Below are 21,209 nucleotides of genomic sequence, written 5' to 3'. Positions count from 1 at the left end.
TTACTGGGTGTAAAAATGTATATTCATCTCTCCACAAGAACTAAATGTGTGGTGTAACCAGTTTTAATTTAGTGAATACATAAATGTCCACTTAGCAAACACTAATGCTGTAACTGGGCTGAGCTAAACTCTGGTTCTTCTCTGTTGCAGGCCCAGCTGTGGTTTAAGAAAGAATTCAGCAAAATATTGCCTGATGCAGCTTCACATGCAATCACTTTTCTCTGGGAAAAGTAAAGGAACTCAAATGAAACAGTAACATACCTGTGCAAAAGAAGCCTCAAAGTCCTTAAGGTAAATTGATTTTTACATATTTCTATGGAATAAAGGAACTCAATTTGGAGGCCTTCAATTTTATTTCTGGCATGTTAAAGTTATCATCTACTTACATGTAACTTAACAATTTTAGACATTTTATAGGCAGTCATTTTTGCCAGGCCTTAGGTGATATGAGACTTCTTTATTAGCCAATCATAACATATTGGTGAAGAATAACGAAGCACCGCCACCACAGAGGATCTAGAAAAATGTTACGGAACTGAATCAGAAAAACACTTTCTCATATAGTAAGTAACCTGCTGTGTCTCCAAACAGAAGCACATACAGAGCCGGTTCACACTGCAAGCAAGACCATCAGCATCAGCCAGTCATTTCCTACAGAGCTGAACAACCAGGGAATCTGGCTGATGTGCAGAAGATCAACATGTTCAGCTGCCGAGAGCCAATCAGATTTCCGTCCTTTTCTCATTTCCTAAACAATGTTGTTTCAGTTAATGGGCAAATTATGGGAAGAAATTAAGGATATTCTACAGAATACATATTGCTACAGAATTAAATATCTCAAATGAACTTTAGAGAACAGCTGCATCCATTATTGAAGTTGATTTAAGTGTTTTATGCCCATTTCCATGAACTAACTAGTACTTTTTAGCGAGTTTTGTTTACTCATCAATTTAGATCTTTTTTGGACAAAACCACGGCACGATGACACGATCACACAGAAACAATCAGAGCCGCTTGCTTGCAGTGTGTACAAACAGAAAGACATCCATCCACACGCATAACACCCTTGTTTGTGCATCTCCACCACCATGAGACGAGCTGATTATCCACCGTCCACGAAGCAGAGGCGTCAGGATCGGCCTCGAAGGTCGAGTAGTCTCACCTATAGGTAGTGGTGGTGGTGGTGGTGGTGCTGGGGGGCCGAGCCCGGCCATGGGAGGAGGAGGAGGAGGTGGTGGTGGAGGAGGGGGTGGGGGAGGTGCCCCCGGGGGAGCGGACATGGGCGGGACTGAAAGGAGTGTTAACATTAGTAACCATTTAATGCAGAGGCAGAACAGAGTCTGTCCTCGCCCGCCTCCTGCACCTCTACGCCGTTACATAACATCACATCACTTTACTCAAGGACCCTTTGGGGCTGGAGGAGTGCTTCGACTTTGTCAAGGCGCAGCGCTGCTCCGCACACACTTAGAGACACTTCTTTGTAGCATGAATTGAGTGTTTCCATAGCGACCAGCTTGCAGGGAGAGCTGTGGTTAGTTCTGTGCTGCTGGCCTGATCCTGGCGCTGAGGTAAAAAAGCTGCTACACAAACCTAAAATATTTCTCGTTCAGCTCCAATCGTTTGCAAAAAGTTAAACGCAGCAGTGTCTAAGGCTTGTGTATGGTGTAATGCAGTACTATGTGTAGCTTGTGCATGGTGCTATGTGGGCCTTACTGTTCCACTATAAAGCGGCAGGCCTAACGCAGCTTGGCCTATTTACACAGTAGGATAGAGAATCAGCTGTGCTTAGAACACAATGGGCCTCCATAATCCCTGTCTGGTAAACATAGGCTTTGTGCAGCGTAGTCTCACTATCTGCAAATAGCATGTTACATTTACACCTCGTCAACTAATGTCTATTATTGGTATTCACATTTATATTACATTTTAAAAAATAAACTAATGCCTGCTACTCCAAAATATTTTAAACCAATAGCTTAAAATTGGATATTTTATGCACGTAGACACAGATATGCACTTATGACTTAAGGCACGTAGTTAATAGTAGTATGCAGTGTAATGTAGTGTGTCTACTGTTTATTGTGTTAACAAAAGTAAACTCAGGCTGAGGCTCTCAGCAGAGCCTGTATTCTCATCACTGCCTGTCAATGTTTAAAGAGAGTTATCTCATATCACACAGGTCAAACAGACCAGACTTCAGCTGATAAGGGAGTGCAAAACAGATTTTTTTTTAGTATAAATAGCAGATGTTTTATCTTTTCAATACTCAAGAGTGTTCTTATCAGGACAGAAAAATTCTTTTATCCAGTATTTGAAGCATGGGAAAGGGTAACAAAACTCTCCCAAACCAACACTAATGAAATTCTTAGGTGGGTTATCAGCACTGTAGGGCCAGTTTGGCTGTGTACAATTCACATAATACCAACAAGGTACAAGGCTGACTGGCCTGTGGTAACTGTCACTACGCGATGTTCCCCCAGCAAAACTCACCTGGTCCAGAGTTGGGGATGGAGGGCGTAGGCACGGCGATGGGAATGCCAATACCGCTGCTGCCGCTGTTCTCCCTGCTGCCACTACCCCCGCTGCTTCCACTGAGGGAGGAGAGAGACGGAAGAGAAAGAGGACACAGTTTTATTCAGGGCAACCTGCTCAGACTGCACAGCAGGTAATACTGCAGATATATGGACGGCATCTGCATGTCCTATTTAGAATTATAAGGCCGTAAAACTTCTCTTTTTAAGTATTATCTAAAGCATATTATTGTCCAATTTCTTCTCTCATATTCATTGTTTCTGTCTATTGGCTTGTTAGGACTGAGCTAGCAGTGACACACCCAGGAGAACAGGACATGAGTCACTCTATTGAAGACTGAGAGTAACACAGTAAAATGGAATAAAGAGTTAATATCAATAATTATGCTTTTTCATGAAAACCACCTAAAAATATCTTGCTTCATATCCTTAGATTGCCCCAAAATACTACTTTCTACTAATTTACAGTGATTATTATACGCTCTGTGTATTTAGTCTAATAATAAGTTTTACTTTCATTTGGCAGCTGACGTTATAATGGGGCTGAACACGAGGCTAAATTTAAAACACTTTGTTGTACATGATATGAGCCTTTGCCAAACAATGCTGTATTTTTAGTGAATGAACTAAAATCAACATAGTGACATAACAGCTTTATGCAGGTGCCGAAAGTGTAGCCAGTCGATATTAAACAGTGCCGATTCAATTAGTTGATTAAGCGTTAGCCGATCACCAGAAGAAAAAAAAAACGCCTGGTTTCAAATATGACAAATTGCATGTGCATTTTTCGTAATAGTTTTGTTGGTCAATTTATCAATGAAACCATTTATTCAGGCAAAGTGTTGCTGGTTTTCTCAGTTTCCTATTAGTGAAATGGAACATCTCTGGGCTTTGGATTATTCCTTGGACAAATGGCGTCCTGCCCAGCCCTAACCTCTGTCGATATTAGACATGGGAATGTAGTATGTATGTATGTATGTCAGCTCGGCAGTGGCCTGTATAAGCGTTGTTTCACCCTGTGTTTGACCCCGGGGCTCGTAGATCAATGCCCTGACCGACTAAATCCCCGCCCCCCCACCCCCTCCCGCTCTCACTCTCTCTCTCGGGCTGGCCTTGATCCTCATTTCTACTCCCAGCCCCTCACCCCCACCTCTCCTTTTTCCTGCTTCTTTCATCCCTGCTTTTCAACTGATCCTTCTCCCTACCTCTCACCCCTAACCATCCCTCGACCTCTCATCTCCCCACCGCCTGTAAACTGATTCCCCCATTCGTCTCCCAAACCCCTCACCCCCCACAAACCTCCGTCTCCTCTGATTCCTTCCATCCCTACGAACCCCTTCTTGCTCCCCCCCCCACACACACACATCTCTTTATCCCCTTTTCACTTCCCCATCATCCCCCTCTCCACCACTCTGATCCATGTCAGTCGAGCCCTCGGGCTCTCCAGGCACAACCAGCAGGGGTTGCCCCTCTGAAGGATGTTGGTGGCAGTGGGAGAGGAGTGTCTGTGGGGATAAAGGCTAAACAATATCGTGTGATCCCTCTTTTGAAGTCAACGTCATACATCACTTCCCCATCTGCATGTTCTGAATTTATCCATTCTAATCCCTATATAAAACTTACCCGTTCCTTCGCTAACCCATTCATCTCTTCCCCAGCTTTTGCTTTTCCCATCCTTTCCCTCTTTGTTTCAAAATGCTCGCTGTGAAATAAAAAAAAACACTGAGCTCCGTCTTTCCTGCTCCACCTTCCTGCCTGCCTTGCTCATTCAGCCTCTACCAAACACAGTGAGTTGTTTATAAATCAGCTAGGCTTAAAAAAAAAAGTTCCAGCTCACTTGCTCACAGCTGACAACAATCCCTGGAGCCAATGAAGAAAAAGACACTGCTCAGTGAAAGGAACAAAAAGTGAAAACAATATGTGAAAAGCATTAAGGCACTAAGGCATTGTGACATGATATGACTCGACATAAGCGGGAGGAATAGACTTTACAGAGTAGCCCAGAGCATAATCAAACATAGACTGAAACATTCTGAGAACTGATATTGAGGCTTCAGATGCACATAAATAACCCAAAGTGCATAAACAGCAGAGGATGAGCATGAGGGTTGCTGTAATCTAGCAAAATAATCTAATACAACAGGATTCCAGACCTGTTTTTTCTTAAAGAACTGGTGTATAAAAAAGATAAACTATGCTACATTCAGTGCAAATGTAATGTTTATTTTCACGTTGCAATGTGAAAGGTGATGGGCACAGAAAATACAAGTGACAGGAAGATAAACAGGAAGCTAATGTTTTTTGTCTGATGCAGAAAAAGAAAATAATAAAAAAACACACTATATTCATAGTTCATATATTATGTATAGTTATGCTTCTCTGCTGCACACGCCAACACAAGTCTTTAAAAACATAAACCAGTCCCATTTTTAAAAAAAAATTATAAAAAGACACAACTGTGCTTAAACTACAATTTAAACTTTAAGCTGGATATAATTTACAAAATGGTGCTCACATTTTAAAAATTATTTGAAATCTTTTGAGTAAAATTTCCTAGTTTTTTTTAAGTTTTTTACTTTGCTTTATGCCTTCATTAGAGAAATCGCAGTGAGAGATGACAGGAAATGATGGGAGATGGGTGAGGAACGACATGCAGCAAAGGTCCCCGGGTGGACACGAACCGAGGAGCCGTTGTACCTCATGGTCAAAGCCCCCTGGCCTCCAGGCAGACCCTCTTTACTTTTAGGTTGATTTAGGAGTGGAAGAGTAGATGTTTGTTGAGGAAGAACAATTTTGAAAAAGTGGGACACGCAAAATACTTTGAAAGAAGATGAAGTAACACTGTTTGTCTACTTCTTTTTTAAATAATCTATTGCATTTTGATGTGTCCTTCTTCATCCACAGGGTCACGCACTCTTAAATGCATCCTGTTTAGTTTGGATATTTGAAGCAGGTAATCAGATTTTATCACCAAGATATGGTGACAAATAAACAAGTTTTTTTTAAAAACAATAATACCTGCATACAGTACGATGGTGAAATATTTCCTACAGAAAGGTATTAGATAATAACAGGGAACATGGAGCACAGGCTCATATTGAATTTAGATCTCAGTTGAGGATGGCAGAGACTGATGAGCTGAATAAGCACAGCCGACTTCAAGCCTGTATAATCAAATAGTGATGCCACAGCAATATTAGCTGAAGCAGGGTGGGTGCAGCCCGACTCTGAGGACAGCATCAGTTTGTTAAAGGGACATTAGGGTGTCTTTGAACCACAGTGATGCTGAACAGATGAGAAGAGCTGCACAGAAATTACAGGAAGAGCTGGAGTTTGGTTTTAACTGATAAAATAGAAGAAGAACTGGGGAACGTCTGTGTGACTGAGCAGCTTTGTGCAAACATACATGGAAAGTTGGGCAACGGTAGGAAAAAATAAAAAGTTATGTAATATTTATGAGCATCACAGTCAGCATAACAGGCTTTTTAGCTAATGAGGCGACTTCAGTCACTCGTAACTCAAATTTGATGGAGGCGTCTCTGGCTTTCTCTACGTGGAGATTTCTGGGTAACAATCCTTGAGAGCCATGTTCAAGGGTTTCCATGCTGTAGTTGACTTAGGGTTTTTTGAAACAGCACTTTATATCAGAGGCTTTTACAGATATTAATATTGGAGTGATTCAGGCTGGCGTAAGAAACCCTCCGAGCCTTGTCAGACAAATGCTGGATTTAGTGCGGCAGAGAGGAGGAAGAGGTGTGCAAGTGCTATAAGCTGCTGAACTAAGTGAAGAGATTAGAACTACCTGGCAAAGAGGGAGGGGGGGTGGTGTTTGAAGAGATGCTTTTCTCACATTACTGAAACACTGAGTGCACATTTAGCGTTCGGTTTAGAGGTGTAGCTGAAACACTAGTTCCACTCATACCTATCCACAAATGGGAAAAAAAAGTATGAAGTACCTGTATCACTCTGCATTAAAAGCTGTGCAAGGTTGATTAACATTTCAGTTGCAGATTTTAGAGATTTTATACTCATGAAGTTTGTTTGGGCAACTTCATATGTCAAGCTTAACCATACGAGCATTGTCTGGCTGCTATCAGTTTAAATTGCATCAAAGCTCATTAAGCCCATGACTGAACCTTGTAATTGTTTGTCTCAAGTAACAAAAAATCCAAAACCCAAAGACGTTCAAGCTACAATGATATAAAACAAAGAAAAGCAGTAAATCCCCACATTTGTGAAGCTGTGAATGTTTAGAACGTACGGCTTGTGTGACAGACACTGTGCCTCCTCTTATGTTCTCTCCTATGTACCTGTGAGTACGTTGCCTCTGGTTGAGCGACGCCGTGCGGCCGGGGCTGTGCTGCTGGCCGTGCTGGCTGCCTAGTCGGGCGGGACTGGTCATGTAGTCATTGGGCACCGTGGGCGGCTTCACCGGCTCCAGGGTCTTGTAGGACGTGTTGCGTCTGGAGCAGCCGAAGGTGAGAAAATGAAATAAATGAATGGCAACTCAAGGACGAGAATGATCATAATTCAGTGAAAATCCTACGATGGAAACTGTGAGGCTGTGTTCACCAGAGCGTTGTAAATCCTATCAGTTTACCCAGCTGGATGCTGTGCACTACGGGCTGGATGTGAGCACACAGCAGTTTAATATCTGATTAGTGTCGCCGAATGCTGCCATGCATCACACGGCGACAGGGTTCAACAGGGTGTGAGACCTGTCCTCACTAACCGATAAAAGTTCCCAGACTTTTCTTTTTCCTAGATCCCTTTTCTCTGAAGTTTCACTTACATCACTATATGAGCTAAAACCATAAACACACAACCACACTCAAGTTAAAATGTCATAGCTCAGTGGGTAGTGTGTGTTCAGTGTGTTATTTTATGTTACTCTTCACCTCACATTTATTTTTTTAAAAAAGCACAAAATGCCAAAAAGAAATCCCCAATAATAAATGAATGTGATGTACTTTAACGGCGTGTTCTTTTAATCGCCCCCACAAGAGTTCTGTTTTTTTCATTCAGTGTTTGATAATTAGAGGATTAGTCTTCCTTTCATGGTGACTGAAATGGAAATCTTACCCGAGCGTGCCACGCCCTGACATGGGAGGGCTTGGCGGCTTCTGCGTCGGCGGATTGGTCCTCGATAGTGTTCCTCCTCTGATTGACTGATTGTTTCCATGTTGCTGTGGTTAGAAGGAAAAACCCCAGAGACACTTATTTAACAAACAAATTAATTGACAGACAGTGTGGCTGACTAAAATCAAAGGTTATAGGCTACCCAGATGACAACACTTCAACATCATATATGTACAGTAAATATTATAGTTAGTAATACTTGAAGGGTTATGTAATGCCAACCCAGCTTGTGCTTAAGTCACATGGTGTCTGCTGCTGATTGCAGGTTAGAAAACTCCAGGTTGTTTCAACAAGGCTTCTTGCAAAATACTTGTGTCTTAACAGATGCACAAAGTAACTACTGCAAATTTTTTTTTTACAGTTTAGGAATACTCTGCAAGAAACTTAAGGATATACAGTGTATGTTTTGTCTGGGAAGCCTATAAAAAGGGAGTTTAAATAAACTAGAGAACATTTATGGACAGCTACACGACGTGTAAAGTAAATAACAACACATAACCGCTGGTAAATTGACAAGGAGGATGTTACAGAGCCTCAGATTGTGTTCTGGGCTAAGAGGACTACAGAACAAGTCGGTTAATGGGAATAACATGGGAAATGACAACAATTACCACATGTACAGGGATTTTCTGTGAAAGGGAGTTGGACGAATCTATCAATAATACATTATAGTAAAAGGGGTCATGTGACAAACCAGACTTACCTTGGCTTTTAGCCACTTATGTGGGCGAAGGGAGAAAAAAACAGAAGAGAGAGACAGAAAGAGGGCATGTCAAAATGGCCATGTCTAAACGGATCAGTAGAAGTCAAAGTACACGCTGGCAGGAGAAAAATGACTCCTCGTTGTATTTACACTGCATAAACATTTAGCAAGACCTTGGCAGGTCAGTAGTTACAAGTCATACAACCAGAGGAAAGCACTGTGGCTTGTGACTGTTGCTCTCTTTACTTAGACCCACGGTGCCACACCCAGTACCACAGTCAGACTGGAAGGAAACTGCAGGGATCTGATGGTAGAGCTATTGTGCCCAAGTGAAAGAAATCTTATCTTAACAGGGTGTCTGAGACTGAAGCATTTACCTTTGTACATCAAAAAGCTGCCCCACAAATATGTATTTTACATCTACTGAGTACCTATGTGTTCACCCAATTCCTGTTTTGCAGTTTCGTACTCAAAATAATTTCAAATGATCACGTTACTGGCAGTGATAAAACACCACCTTAGTACTTGTGTGGGCTGGTGTCAAAGAGAATATAGAGCCAACATAACAGTAGGGTTTGACAACTGCAGAGTCAAGTGGCTCATCTATAATGCAGCTTCCCCAGTGGCCTTTGCAGAAAGCATTGTAGCATCACACAAGACCACGAGAGAAAGAGAAAATGAAACAAATGGCAAATTCGTGGCATAGGTCAGTATGAAGTGATCTCTGCCTCTTTAAAAACCGTAAACGCCTTCAGTGCCGCTGTGAATGGTAAATTTCACGTTCAAATTTCACTCTCCCTGGGTTATCAGAACTAGACAAGATTCAATTTACAATCTAGGTCATGCTAGAGAGGCCTATTACTGCCTTCCCTTATCTTCCTGACACATTCTGTATCTGTTTTTCAGCACAAACCAGACTGTCAGTGTGGAAATGCTTTAGTAACATCTAAGTTGAATTATGGACAGTCAGGTTCAGATTAAGGTCATTATAGTCCAAAAAGGCTTAGCATGTCGCACCTGGGTGAAAATCTAGAGCAATGCTGTCAGAGTTAGGTGAGTCTGTTGGGTAAATGTTCAGTATAAAGGACACAAGTGCTTCCTGAGGTTAGGGTAGTCACCAAGGACGCATATCTAGTCCAAACTAGGGCCAAACGTTGCCAACTATCTGACACATTAAAGAAACATATGAGGCAACCGGCAATACGGTGCGATTCGACACGATTTGATTCAGCATAATCCAATTTAACGCAAGAATGTGATGCTATATAATGCAATATGGTACAGATAGATTTTATTCTATGTTTCCAAATCAACCAGGCCTGAAATCCTAAGGGTTATAACTCCTTGACCTTGAACCTTGAACTATCCCTTTAAGCTAATCTTGTGAACTCATAACTCTAACAATATTAACATATCAAAGGATTGCAATCTAACTTAAAAAATCTGACATAATCATCCCTGGATTCCTGAAATCCCGCTGACTAGATTAAACATCAGCTGACTGGAAGAGTAAATCTCATCTTTTTATATTAAAGCTAAAAAGCATCATGTCAGTCTGTCGGTACACCTTGAGATGCAGGAACATCCCGATCTGTCAGTTGGGAGATTTCACTTATTATTTACAGTATATTATGCTGCTGTGTTCAGAGAAGAATTAGAGTATCTACTAGATTAATCTCACCTTCTCTTTTCTTTTTCTTTCCACTCCTCTTTTTCTTTTTGTCTGCTTTGGATTTTTGAAAAGCTTCTAAACAATAAAGTATGTAAGAGCTACATGCCGTTTCTTCTCTCTATTACAGCTCGTGCTTTGGTGTTTAATTATACAAACACTGTTTGAGGCCGTAAAACCAATTCAATATTTAGGCCAGTGCAAACATTCACAGATGTAGCGAGTTTCACAGTTAACTGGAGGCAATAGGCAGGATTTAAACTCCCATTAAAGTATTGATTCTGGTCAGTAAGTAAACCATGGCTATAGATATTCTATACAAGCCTGGCATCTGACAGCAGCCATCACAGGATACTATATGAATGAATATGGAGTATTGATTGGCTCGTTGGGCTGTGACATGCATAGATGAGAGGAGGTGAGTGATGTAGGACTGCTGCCGGTGTGTGTGTGTGTGTTCCCGATCATATTCACTAACTAAATGCAGCATAAAGACATTTAAAGGAGAAAATCCACTGAGATTAGACCCAGAGTAATACGTAATGTTCCTAAAATAGATGCATCAAACACTCTCGAAGCAGCCATGAAGCACGATGGTTTCAGTAATTTGACACTATTGTGCGATGATGTAGTGGTATCCTAATTCTGAGCAACTCGTCTACTTAATCTAACACAGCAGAGTCAGAACTGTGGATGATTCACAGAAACCTCATGGTGATTTTGCCTGATTTTTGCCCTGTGATTATATAAAATGTAGTTAAGTTTAAAAAGTATGAACATTATTAAAACAGTATATGGATTCTTGACCTTAGAAATAGCAGTTAACAAAAAAAACTCACCTCAAATACCATTTAGCAGCTGTTCTGTAACTTTTGATCACATCAGATGATCTTCATCAGCACATAGAGTTTGCCCTAATGTTATGAAATTGCTTTTTTTTTTTTTTTAATAAGTAAAAATAAAATAAAATCTACTGGGTAGACACTATCTGCTGATGAAGATCATGTAATTTAATAAAAAGTAGAATAATTGCTAAATGCAATTAGTAATATAATCTGTTGATTAACAATGTTCCCACTTTCAGGCATCTAACTATCAAATTAAAGTGTTCATGTTTAATTATTTTCAATGTTAAACGCAACATTATTATTATAGGTTTATGGATATTAAAAATTAAGCTACAAATATGAATGCTAAATTGTTATACAGAAATACTATCTATCTTTATGCTCAGCAAAGCCAACAGTCTCCCATCTCTAGCTTCACATTTAGCATACAGACATGAGAGTGGTTTTGTTTTTTCCTCATCTCATGCTCGGAAAGAGAATGAATAAGCAAATTTCCAAAAATGTGTCTTTAATAATAACTTAAATAATAACACTTTTTAAGAACACTTTTAAGTGCATAATGTTCATAAAATCTGGTAGCTGTCGTGAGAAACGACCAAATAAAATGCTTCGCTTCCCATTAGACATCGCACTCTTCCACCCTGACGGAAAGGTCCCATGTAATTCTCTATACGGTAAATTGAGAGTGACAACACGGGACGGTAATGGCGGGCCCCTAATCCAATCTCTCTGAAAGCTGCAATTGATTGGCTGATTGATGGGACAAGCGGACGCTCAAAGGGGGGGGATGGAGATCGCAAAAATGCCTGCGGCCGTCAGGAAATGATGTCAGTACCACCACGGTCAGGGCGACCCAGTAACCCCTAAAGCTCTAATGGCAGAGAGGGAGTGAAAATGTCACACTTTGATCATCAGTTTCTACTTGGGAGAGTTTATCGGAGCAAAAACAGCCTCTTTCCAACCTTTCTGATTGTACTGATGTGAAAATAAAGTACAAATCAGATTGTAACAACATCATTCCTGTGCGAAGGCTTAGAGAAACTGGAGAACGCGATTACGAGGGCGGTCTGGACCTAAGTGCCTTTAAAAACGTCTCACAAAATTGTCTCTGCTCACCATTTTCACAACGCTCTAAGAATAGAGCTGTTTTCTGAAAGCTATATGATGTAATCACTTTTTTAGTTCATCTCCACCCCCAACCCGTTCCCACCAACCCACACTGAAACATATTCCTGTAGGGTCAGAAGGGGTGCTTTCTGAAGATGAAAGAGAACGCACAGGAGAGAGAGTGTGAGCGAGAAAACGAGTCAAAGTGGGAGAGAGAAGAGAAGGGATAGGAATACCTCTGGCAAGAAAGAAGGGAGGGGGAAGGGAAGAAAATTAGATATAGTAGGACAAGAAAGTGGAAGAACAGAAGCAGAGATAAACTAATGGACTGAGTGTAGAGAAATCTGATCGGGGAGCAGATCTAAAGCAGAGAAAAAGTACATAAAAATCAGGAAGGAGAAAGTCCGCTCACCTTAACACCATGGCCGACGTCGTCCAGTACAGTGTAGTCAATGGGCTTCCTGATGTACCTGACCGGTCGCTCCATATTAGCTGGTGCTATGATCTTATGGGTCCTCGATGTGTTCTTGTTGGTGGTCAGGATCCCGATCTCCCGCCTGGCCACCTTCTCTTTGTGAATGTCCACCGTCTGTAAATGACACAGTGAGGACAGAAGAGGGGATGTGAGCGATGCCAAAGCGAAAACACAGAAAAGGCGCAGTACAACAGGGACCTCTGGGATTGAATGAACTCGTCATACAGCAGCTTAAGGATGCTTAATTAAATCATGAGTCTGTGCTTTTTCATCACTGGAGGTCATAATCTTTTTACAACATTCAATGCACACTAATAAAATCGATTGCGGTAGAGACCGGGTCCTGAACAGAATAATGACCAAAGCATGTGTGTCTGAACATTTCTGACTTCAAAAATGAATTGTACAATGAATACACAAAAATATAAGATGGAGAGTGATGCGTTAGAATTGAAAGTGATGGTATGAAATGTGACTGAAGGAACACTGCATTCATATTTCAGCAGAATAAAATGAAGTCTATTGTGTATTTAAACCACATTCTCATAGATTTCTATTAGCAATGAGAAATGTCTCTTTCATCTTCCTTTTGCAGAATGCAAGGGCCAAATTGTGATGCATTATTTATGCTCCTGGAGACCAAGACTGTTTTCCTACTGAAATTGCAGCAATGTTCGATTAATTAAAAAACTAATTACTTTAAAGATGCATTAGGAAACCCTGCACACCGCTGGCTCCAAATGACAAAAATAACTTACTGAAGAGCTCAGAAACCATGCAACGCTGCATTGTTTTGGTTTGCCATCAGGGTTTCATCATACAGAGGGAATGCCTTGAAGTAGGTCCCCTTGGTTAGCATTTATTTGATTATCAAATCATCGAGGGTTGCAACTACCTACAGCCCGACCAATACAGGATTTTTTGATGCTGATATTGATATTTGGGAGTTCAAAAAATATGAAAATGATAAATCGGCTGATAGTCAAGCTAATATATTAGCAATCTTGATACAGATCCCTTACAAACCTCACATTTGAGGAGCTAGAACCACATTGTTGCTTGAAAAGCGATCACTCGATCAATGTCAAATCAACTATCATGTTCAAAAAACATGAATCTACACATCTCAACACCATCACATGCCACTTAATATCCATTTCTTGCTTTGCCTTTACACTCCCACCAAACCAAGAGGAGCCCAGGAGCAGCTGCCCTTCCTCTGAGAGATGAAAGGCTGCAATGTCTGCTGAGGGCAGACCAGTAAAACGATGGTCTCTCACAAGGGGGGGAAGGAGTGAGCGTCCAGCGCCAACAGAGGATTCCTTTCATGCCAAAGGGATCTGGAGCTGGGCTGAGCTCTGTGTCTTCATGCTGCACTGTTCCACTGTATGGACAACTCACCCTTCAAGTATCACTCATCCTAGAGTTAAGGGGAATCAACAACACTAGTGGACTTATATGTAGTCCAGTACAGTGCATCAGTGCTGACATCTGTACAATATCAAGTCTGATGTTAAACTGTAGGTCTAGTGAGATATAGGGCTTAGAGATGACAGGCTCTAGTATCCATTTTTAAAAAATGTTCTTCTTACAGGACATGGAAGGGTATAAGAAAGTGGATTGTTCAAAATTACAGAATAAAACTAAATCAATATTTCATAACAGGCAAAGTGTCTCATACATAATTGCTCCCACGGAGACTTCCCATACAAAGGGGAAACATCCGTTCTGTTCCAATGCCCTGTTGTGTCTGTTTGAATTAGGAGGGATGACAGAGCATTGACTACAGTCATCATTTTTTACCAAAGCTGGGCTGCCAGAACACGAGAGGCTCATATTAAAAAAAGAACAGTGGTGACAAAGTCTTCCCAATGAGGCGAACAAACCAATGCACAACTATTCCATTTTAGCAGCACTTTAAATTGCAATGCGTAAGACCTCCACTACGATTGGAATTGAGCTAATAACTTGACTACACAGCTCAGAGATAATGCCACGTCATAAATCATGATCGTCTGGAAACAACTGGGCCAAAATCTAATCAGTCTTTTTGGCTTCCATTTGCAGGGGAGTGATGGCGTTCAGTGATTACTATGATAAGCCCAGACACAGGAAGGAGTAGAGGAGGGAAAAGCTCAGTCATTCTAGGTTTCACCTCCAAAATAAAGCTTTAACCTCATCACGTCACCTCAGTGTGACCCCAAAACACCAACCTCACCTGGAGTCCTTGTAAAGTCATGAGGCATGGTAATGACAAAGATATTATGGGGAAGAAGGTGTTTTCGGCCAAAACTCAAAGAGGAAGAATTCCACTACAAACCACCGAAACTCCTCCTCAAATAAGAGAAAGGTTGTAGCCAAATAGGGAAAGCATCTGGTCTTGGCTGAACATACTGCCCTTATCAGAGAGCTGCGGGTGGACAAACATCATCGCAGCTGGCAAAAGAGGGAAGTGAGAAGGCGAAGTTGTGTGAGTTCATCTCCTTCCTGTATGCCAAGAAAATAGCCCTGCCGTAACAGTGTGGGCCAATGTTACAGAAGTGTTGACAGAAGCGTAAATTCAAAGCCACAACTTTCACTTTCAGCGAGCGACACCACCCTGTCGAGAGTGCTTTTTCTACTCCACTGTCCGGTGCCCAAAGAACGTTAAATGGATTCGACAAAAATTAAAAGGGCTAAGTAGAAAACTGCACTCTGGCTTGAACCCTTTCGATTGGCTCAACTGGGGAGTTCCAATCTGAGCAATAGCTACTTAATAGCCTGCCCCTTCCCTCAACACTTCCCTTGGTTTTCAACTGGCACTAAAAAGGTATTTACTTGATCCCAATGGTCCATCTGTTAAGTGGAAAGAGACTGAACTCTGAATACATCTTGCCAAACTAAAAAAGGTGGATGATTCACATGTGTTTTCAACCACTGTCACCCATATGTTTGAGGCCTGCGGGTGTTTTCCCAGAACACTGAGCAGTTTTGGCTCTCGTGTACGGCTAATCCATCGGTTACAGGCTTTCAGGATTTAAGGGCACCCACTTCTTGCTGCCTTTCTCGTTTTTGAAGTGCTCTTTTTATTCATCGCCTCCATTACCTTCTGCTCTTCTCTTCCTTCCACCCAATTCTTCTGCATCTTTTCAGTTTTGTCTTTTCCTCTATCCCTCTAATTCCACCAAATTCCTCCCACACCCATGGAAGAGTCACACACCTATATGACTAGTTTGATGAACTAGGTCATACAGTGGAACTGCTGCCAACACCATCATCGTCATCCACACGTTCTAGCCAAACAGAAAAAAAAAAAATCGAGCCAATCACTTTGGACTGGAAAAGTTATACCATTTTGGGATACGAGTGAGTCAGTGCAGTGGTTGCCACGATGAGAGATTCTTGTTGTGTTGTTAGTAGCAACAAGTGCCTAAATATTTGTGATTTGTTATTTATTTCTTTTTAATCCAGATTGTTGCCATTTTGGTTGCGGCTGCACTTTAAAAGCTTGTAGCTCCAAACAGGACACAGGGTCAGCCGTTTTAAATGTTTGAACTTCAACACCCATGAATCTAATGACGTGACATTGTGTCATCGTTCACCAACCTGTGAAGTCTGGGGTCGCTATTTAGGATACCAAAGAGATCATGTCAAAAGACCCAGCGTTGTAAAAATACAGCTTCCTCTGGAGTGTGGATTGGGAGACAGCCTGTAAACACACTTGCTTGCTCATATTTCAATCTGTTATTTGCCTGAATTTCATCTAAGCAAAGACGGTGATTCCACACAATTAGGGAGGATTGCACATTCCTCTGCTTTACAGCCCCAATTTGTGACTTTGTTTGTTATTGTTTGCCTAAAGTGCAAGATTTATCTGTACTGACTGAATGGAAGAAGCATTTCAGTAATGGGAATCTAAGGGGGGGGCATACTGGAAAAAGGAACATCAGGATCAACAAGTTGGACTCTTAATAACCTTAGGGGGCATACTGATGACTTTGACTTGAAAGCTATGCCATAATATGTACTAATGGTCTGTTGCTCATTCTGTGGTAATTTCCTAGGTTGACAAAACATTATCCCGTTATTTATTATGTTTTAGGTCATTCTGCTTCGTCTCACTGCTTTTGTGTAAGTGTACTTGTTTTACCTTAAATTTGGGCAGTGACAAAGGTTTATTTCTATTTAGGGGTTGACAATAGGATATATTCTGACATGATATAAATCTGTCATCTGTCACTGATTTTGCTATTGTCTTTATACTGTCTTTTAACAGACAGGTATTTTTTGCCCATTGGGGAAAAACTTGATTTATCAGATATTTTATTTGCCGGTTAGCGAAATAAAGACATTAATTTCCGGTTATGTCATTATAAACAGCTGATAGTGGGATATAAATTATGGATAACATAGCCCACCCATACTTCTATGTTATGTTTCAGTGGGTTCTATTTTTTTTTTAATTTGAGTATTTTTTTGGGTAAACCTTAAAAAAAATATGTAAAAAAAGTTGAGTGACATCTAAAAGGGAAAACATATCTTCCTAAAATACTGTGTAATTTTTGTAACAGTTTGTTTTTCTATCACAGCTGGTGTGTAAATGAAGACTATCTCTTCCCCCATCGTGTATTATTCTGTGTGTGTTTGGTATGTCAAGTGTTTGACTGAAAGCTTAAACAATAAATTGGGTGTTTGCAATGGAGATACGGGTGCAGGTTGTATCCAGCACCTTTTTATTATGTTAGTGAATCATACATCTGAAAATGTAGTACTAAATTCTTCCCGCAGTGAACTTTGACCCACCCTCTCTCCCTCACGCTGATTTACACTGCTCAGACAAGGGGGAGAGTCAGGTAGGGTTTGGAGTATTTTGGGAACAGGTCACACATTTACAGAATGCATTCATACAAAATCAGCGAAAGGGCCATAAATCTCTCAGTCCAGCAGCGCAGCCAATCAGAGGTCCAGGAATGGAATTTTGAAGCCTTGCGCAAACGTAATTTGACAACTTCCCACCAGACAAACACACAAACGCGCACTGTTATGGAGGGTGAGGTAAGAAGACATCAGAAAGAAAGAAAAGAAAATGTCTGTAGACTTTGATATGGAATTGAGACAGCTGATTTCACCTCAGCACAAGTTGGAGAAAAAAAATAAAACAGCCTTTTCAGCGTTTTGGCAGACTGGCCGCAGGATGATATCCTCAATAAAATGCCAGCTATGCACAAACGCTCGGACAAAAAAAAAAAAAAAAAGCTGCAGAGCATGTACTGTAGGCGTAGTAGGAAGCTTACACACAACAAGAGGAAAAGCCTGCTGCTAGACAAACACACCCTACATACCATTGTGTCTGTGTGCATGTGTGGCTAGCCAGGCCAGACAAATGTGCCAATCGTTAATGATAGACGTCGACTGCGGATGATTATAAGACAAGAAAATGTTTCAGCAAGGCATCTTTTTTCTGCTCCTCTGAGATACCACACACACACCTACACACAAACACACTGAAAAGTACTATGTTCCCTTTGGTACGCTGTCCAAGAACATTAGGACATGAACTATTTTTACTGCCGTGTAATGTCATTTACCAGAACCACACATGATTATGAAATAAGACGTTGCGAAGGTCTTATTAAAGGCCATTCCTGGCTGAGAGCTAACATCAGCTTGGCTTTACAGCAGTCCAGGAATTGGAAATCCTTGTTCTGTGGGATTACGGGGTGATAATGACTATGAAGCGCACGTCTGTTAAACACATTTGAACCTCAGTTTCAGGCTTACTGCGTGATAGGATTTATCACAATGATTGAAGCCGCTAACAGGTGAAGACAGCCTGATGAGGACATGGACGTCTCTTCTTCTTTTTCTGTTATTTTACCAAGAAAAAGGTGACTGAGCACTGAACGCTCTTTTTGGCAAAGCCCTGCTTCGCACTCCACACTATTACCCACGTTCACCCCCGAGAGCGGATTAGAACAATTTGGGATGCTCAGGGTGTTCCAGTAGTTATTTTATGATGAAATGCTGTAAGTGCTGAAGTGTGCTTTTTTTTCTGCTGTGCCCACCTTTCTCAACCTGCCTGGTTGGCTTCTACTACAGTTATTTCCTTCATTTCCTGAAATAACATCCTCAGAGAAGGGTCCTTGACATGTTTCCCTTGTGTAATGTGGAAACATAGACACATATAGAGCTTGGAAATGGGATCATTCAGTCATACCATTAAGACATGTTGTGGTTTTGTTGCATCAATGTGCATTGAGACTCCTGTTGCTGGAGGAACTGGCATCTTTGCTTTGGTTACATTGGAGCTCTGACTGTATGAAGCAATGCCTATGTGAGCCATGTTTTAACAGTCAAGAGTCAAATGAAACCCGGTGAGAAAATTGATTCTTGCATACTTTCTCAGTCTCATGTTTCATATAAATAGGGTTGAGTACTTTTTTTGGTGCCAACCAAAATGCGTTTTCAGTTTCAACAACTGCCAAGTAATCTTGTTCACTTACTATTCGACCAAACAGTTCCCGATTTAAATGTCTGTCAATGTCTGACAGTATGTTATACGATACTTCTTGTACAGATGCCTTTGTTTTGAGAGCATTAACGGCATGTAAAGTTATCATTTTACACTTGTTTTTGTATGTATTAAGCAAACAAAATACAACTTATTAATGAGCTTCAGAGGTGCTGGTAGGCAGATTTTATTACCTTCAGAGCCAGGCTGTTTCTTTCTGTTTACAGTGTTTGTGCTAAGCTAAGCTAACTGGCTGTAGCTTCTTATTTAACAGAAAGGCATAAAAGTTGTATGAATTTCTCAAATAAGTCTCAGCTACAAAGTGAATAAGATTCATTCCCGAAATGCTAAATATTTATTTAAAACATTTGTTTGGGTTCTTTGGCCTCTTAAAAGAAAATGATTTTTGTAGAAAGATGTGTTTATAGTTCTAATACTGTTTTGGTATCAGCACCGAGACTCATCTCTCAGCTATTTTATTTGCAATAGTCAAATCAAAAAGTTTCAAACGAACACCCAGATCTACATTCTAATACATTTCAGAGGTTTGGGCAATGTAAAACTATCTGGTATTTCACAAGAAAAAGCTAAGAATAAAAGAAAAATATTAAAATGTTCTTGAAAAATGGTTTTTCTTCTTATTTGCTGTCAATCATCTCGTGACCCCTCAGGTTGATCTTGTGACCCAACCCTCAGAAACAACTGCTCTAAGGCATCTTATCCTAGATTTGAACTGGTAAACTTCCGGTCACATGCCTGCTTTTTAACCCTCTGGGCTGTTGTAGCTCCCAGTCTTCTGTCTTCTCCTCCTCACTGTGTCTGGCCTCATCTGTAGGAGCAGTGCAATCCAACACCCCCACCTCTGCACTGAGCCAAAACGGCTGTTGAACCAGAGCAAATGCCTCTTTGTCTGGTCTGTTTCTCAGCGTGATTACAGCCAGCACATCTGAAGCCCGTCATCTGTGCAGTCAAACAGTTGTCCAAAGGCCCTTCGGTGGGGCTGTTTCTCTGAGCAGTTAGTGCAAAACAGAGAATGTTGAAGCTCCATCTGCGCTCGGAGCCAAAATGGGGAGGTCAGACGCCCCTTGGGGAGAGCTCAGTTTGGCAGTTTCTTGTCAAACATCCCTCAAAAACTGAATTCCTCTGGTAAATGTAACAACCCAATGTGTGGCATGATGGAGTCAGAAGTGGAGGTTGCGAGGCTTGGAAGTGTGAAACTCTGGAGAGGTTGTCTCTCCCAGCAGAGAGAAAAAAGCCTCTATTAAAAGAGAGTCAGGACACAGCATGCCAAGGTCGATGCGTTGTTTGCTAACACAGCACATATGGAAACACCTCGGCTGACTTTAGCCGATCTGAATTTTGGGCTGAGGCCAAACGGCATCCTGACTGAGCTCTGAGGTTTACATACAAGCTGAGAGCGAGCACAGGCAACAATAAAGATAACAAACACCAAAAGCTGAATCACAGCTAAAGATTGTGTCTTGTGCAGAGGGAAATAAGTATTTGCTAATCAGCCTTGTTTATATAGAGCTGTCAAATAATTGCCTACATTTCTCTCACACAGGGAGGAACTGCAGAACAGAGGTGTAATGATTAGATGTAATTGCAGAGGGTTGTTAAGTGGGAAAGAATGCAGGGGTAATGATGATGATGCTCTGCAGTGGGAAGGGGGAAGGGGGAAGGGGGTGGAGAAGGAAGTAACCACAGTGCCAAGCAGCTGATGATTCACTGAACATCAGTCACCAGTCATTTCACATGATCACTTACTCAAAATCTAACCTCTATTCATGCAGGACAGTCACGATGAATGTGTACACACTGCCACACTTCACACTTAAGGCGTTATGACTTATACAGAAACCTTCCAGAAAGCAGTGCAGCAACTGTCTTAAAAGGCAGTAGTCCTGACCTGAATCATCTAATAGAGACAGACAGACAGCTTCTTTAACTTACTAATTCTGTAAAAGTGACTTTTAATGTAGATAGTTTTTGGACATAAGAATTCTTGGATTCTGGGAAACTATAAGGGTCTTTTCCCACTTTTTTTGTGACATCTCAAGACTAAATAATGGACAGATTGAGTAAAGAAAAAAAAGATGGTCTCATTCTAGTCCCAGGGAGTATTATATGACATAATTATATGACATATTTGCTGCTCTGTACCAATACAAGAACCATAATACTGTATATTATCGGAGTATTCTAGGTAACAAAACTCATTCTCCAGTTGATTTTATAAACACTTCT

At 41.1% G+C, this 21,209-nt stretch overlaps 1 protein-coding gene across 8 annotated transcripts in view; it reads right to left on the bottom strand.

Annotated features, from left to right (window-relative positions):
- The window catches only part of abi1a (abl-interactor 1a), a 47,329-nt gene that overhangs the window by 6,952 nt on the left and 19,168 nt on the right, over positions 1-21,209 (bottom strand). For 3 of the 8 annotated variants that reach the window (XM_051410827.1, XM_051410829.1, XM_051410832.1), the window contains exons 3-8: positions 12,410-12,586; positions 8,374-8,388; positions 7,614-7,717; positions 6,842-6,994; positions 2,491-2,591; positions 1,163-1,288 (exon numbers count right to left, since the gene is read on the bottom strand). In XM_051410827.1, coding sequence (XP_051266787.1) covers positions 1,163-1,288; positions 2,491-2,591; positions 6,842-6,994; positions 7,614-7,717; positions 8,374-8,388; positions 12,410-12,586 — 676 coding nt within the window. The remainder of the gene's footprint in view (positions 1-1,162; positions 1,289-2,490; positions 2,592-6,841; positions 6,995-7,613; positions 7,718-8,373; positions 8,389-12,409; positions 12,587-21,209) is intronic. The other 5 variants (XM_051410830.1, XM_051410833.1, XM_051410831.1 and 2 more) reach the window with 3 other exon arrangements.

Source organism: Dicentrarchus labrax, unplaced genomic scaffold (genome assembly GCF_905237075.1).
Source record: "Dicentrarchus labrax unplaced genomic scaffold, dlabrax2021, whole genome shotgun sequence".
Taxonomy (NCBI): domain Eukaryota; kingdom Metazoa; phylum Chordata; class Actinopteri; family Moronidae; genus Dicentrarchus; species Dicentrarchus labrax.
Note: the sequence above shows the minus strand (reverse complement) of the source record. Positions and strands in the feature narration are given on the sequence as shown.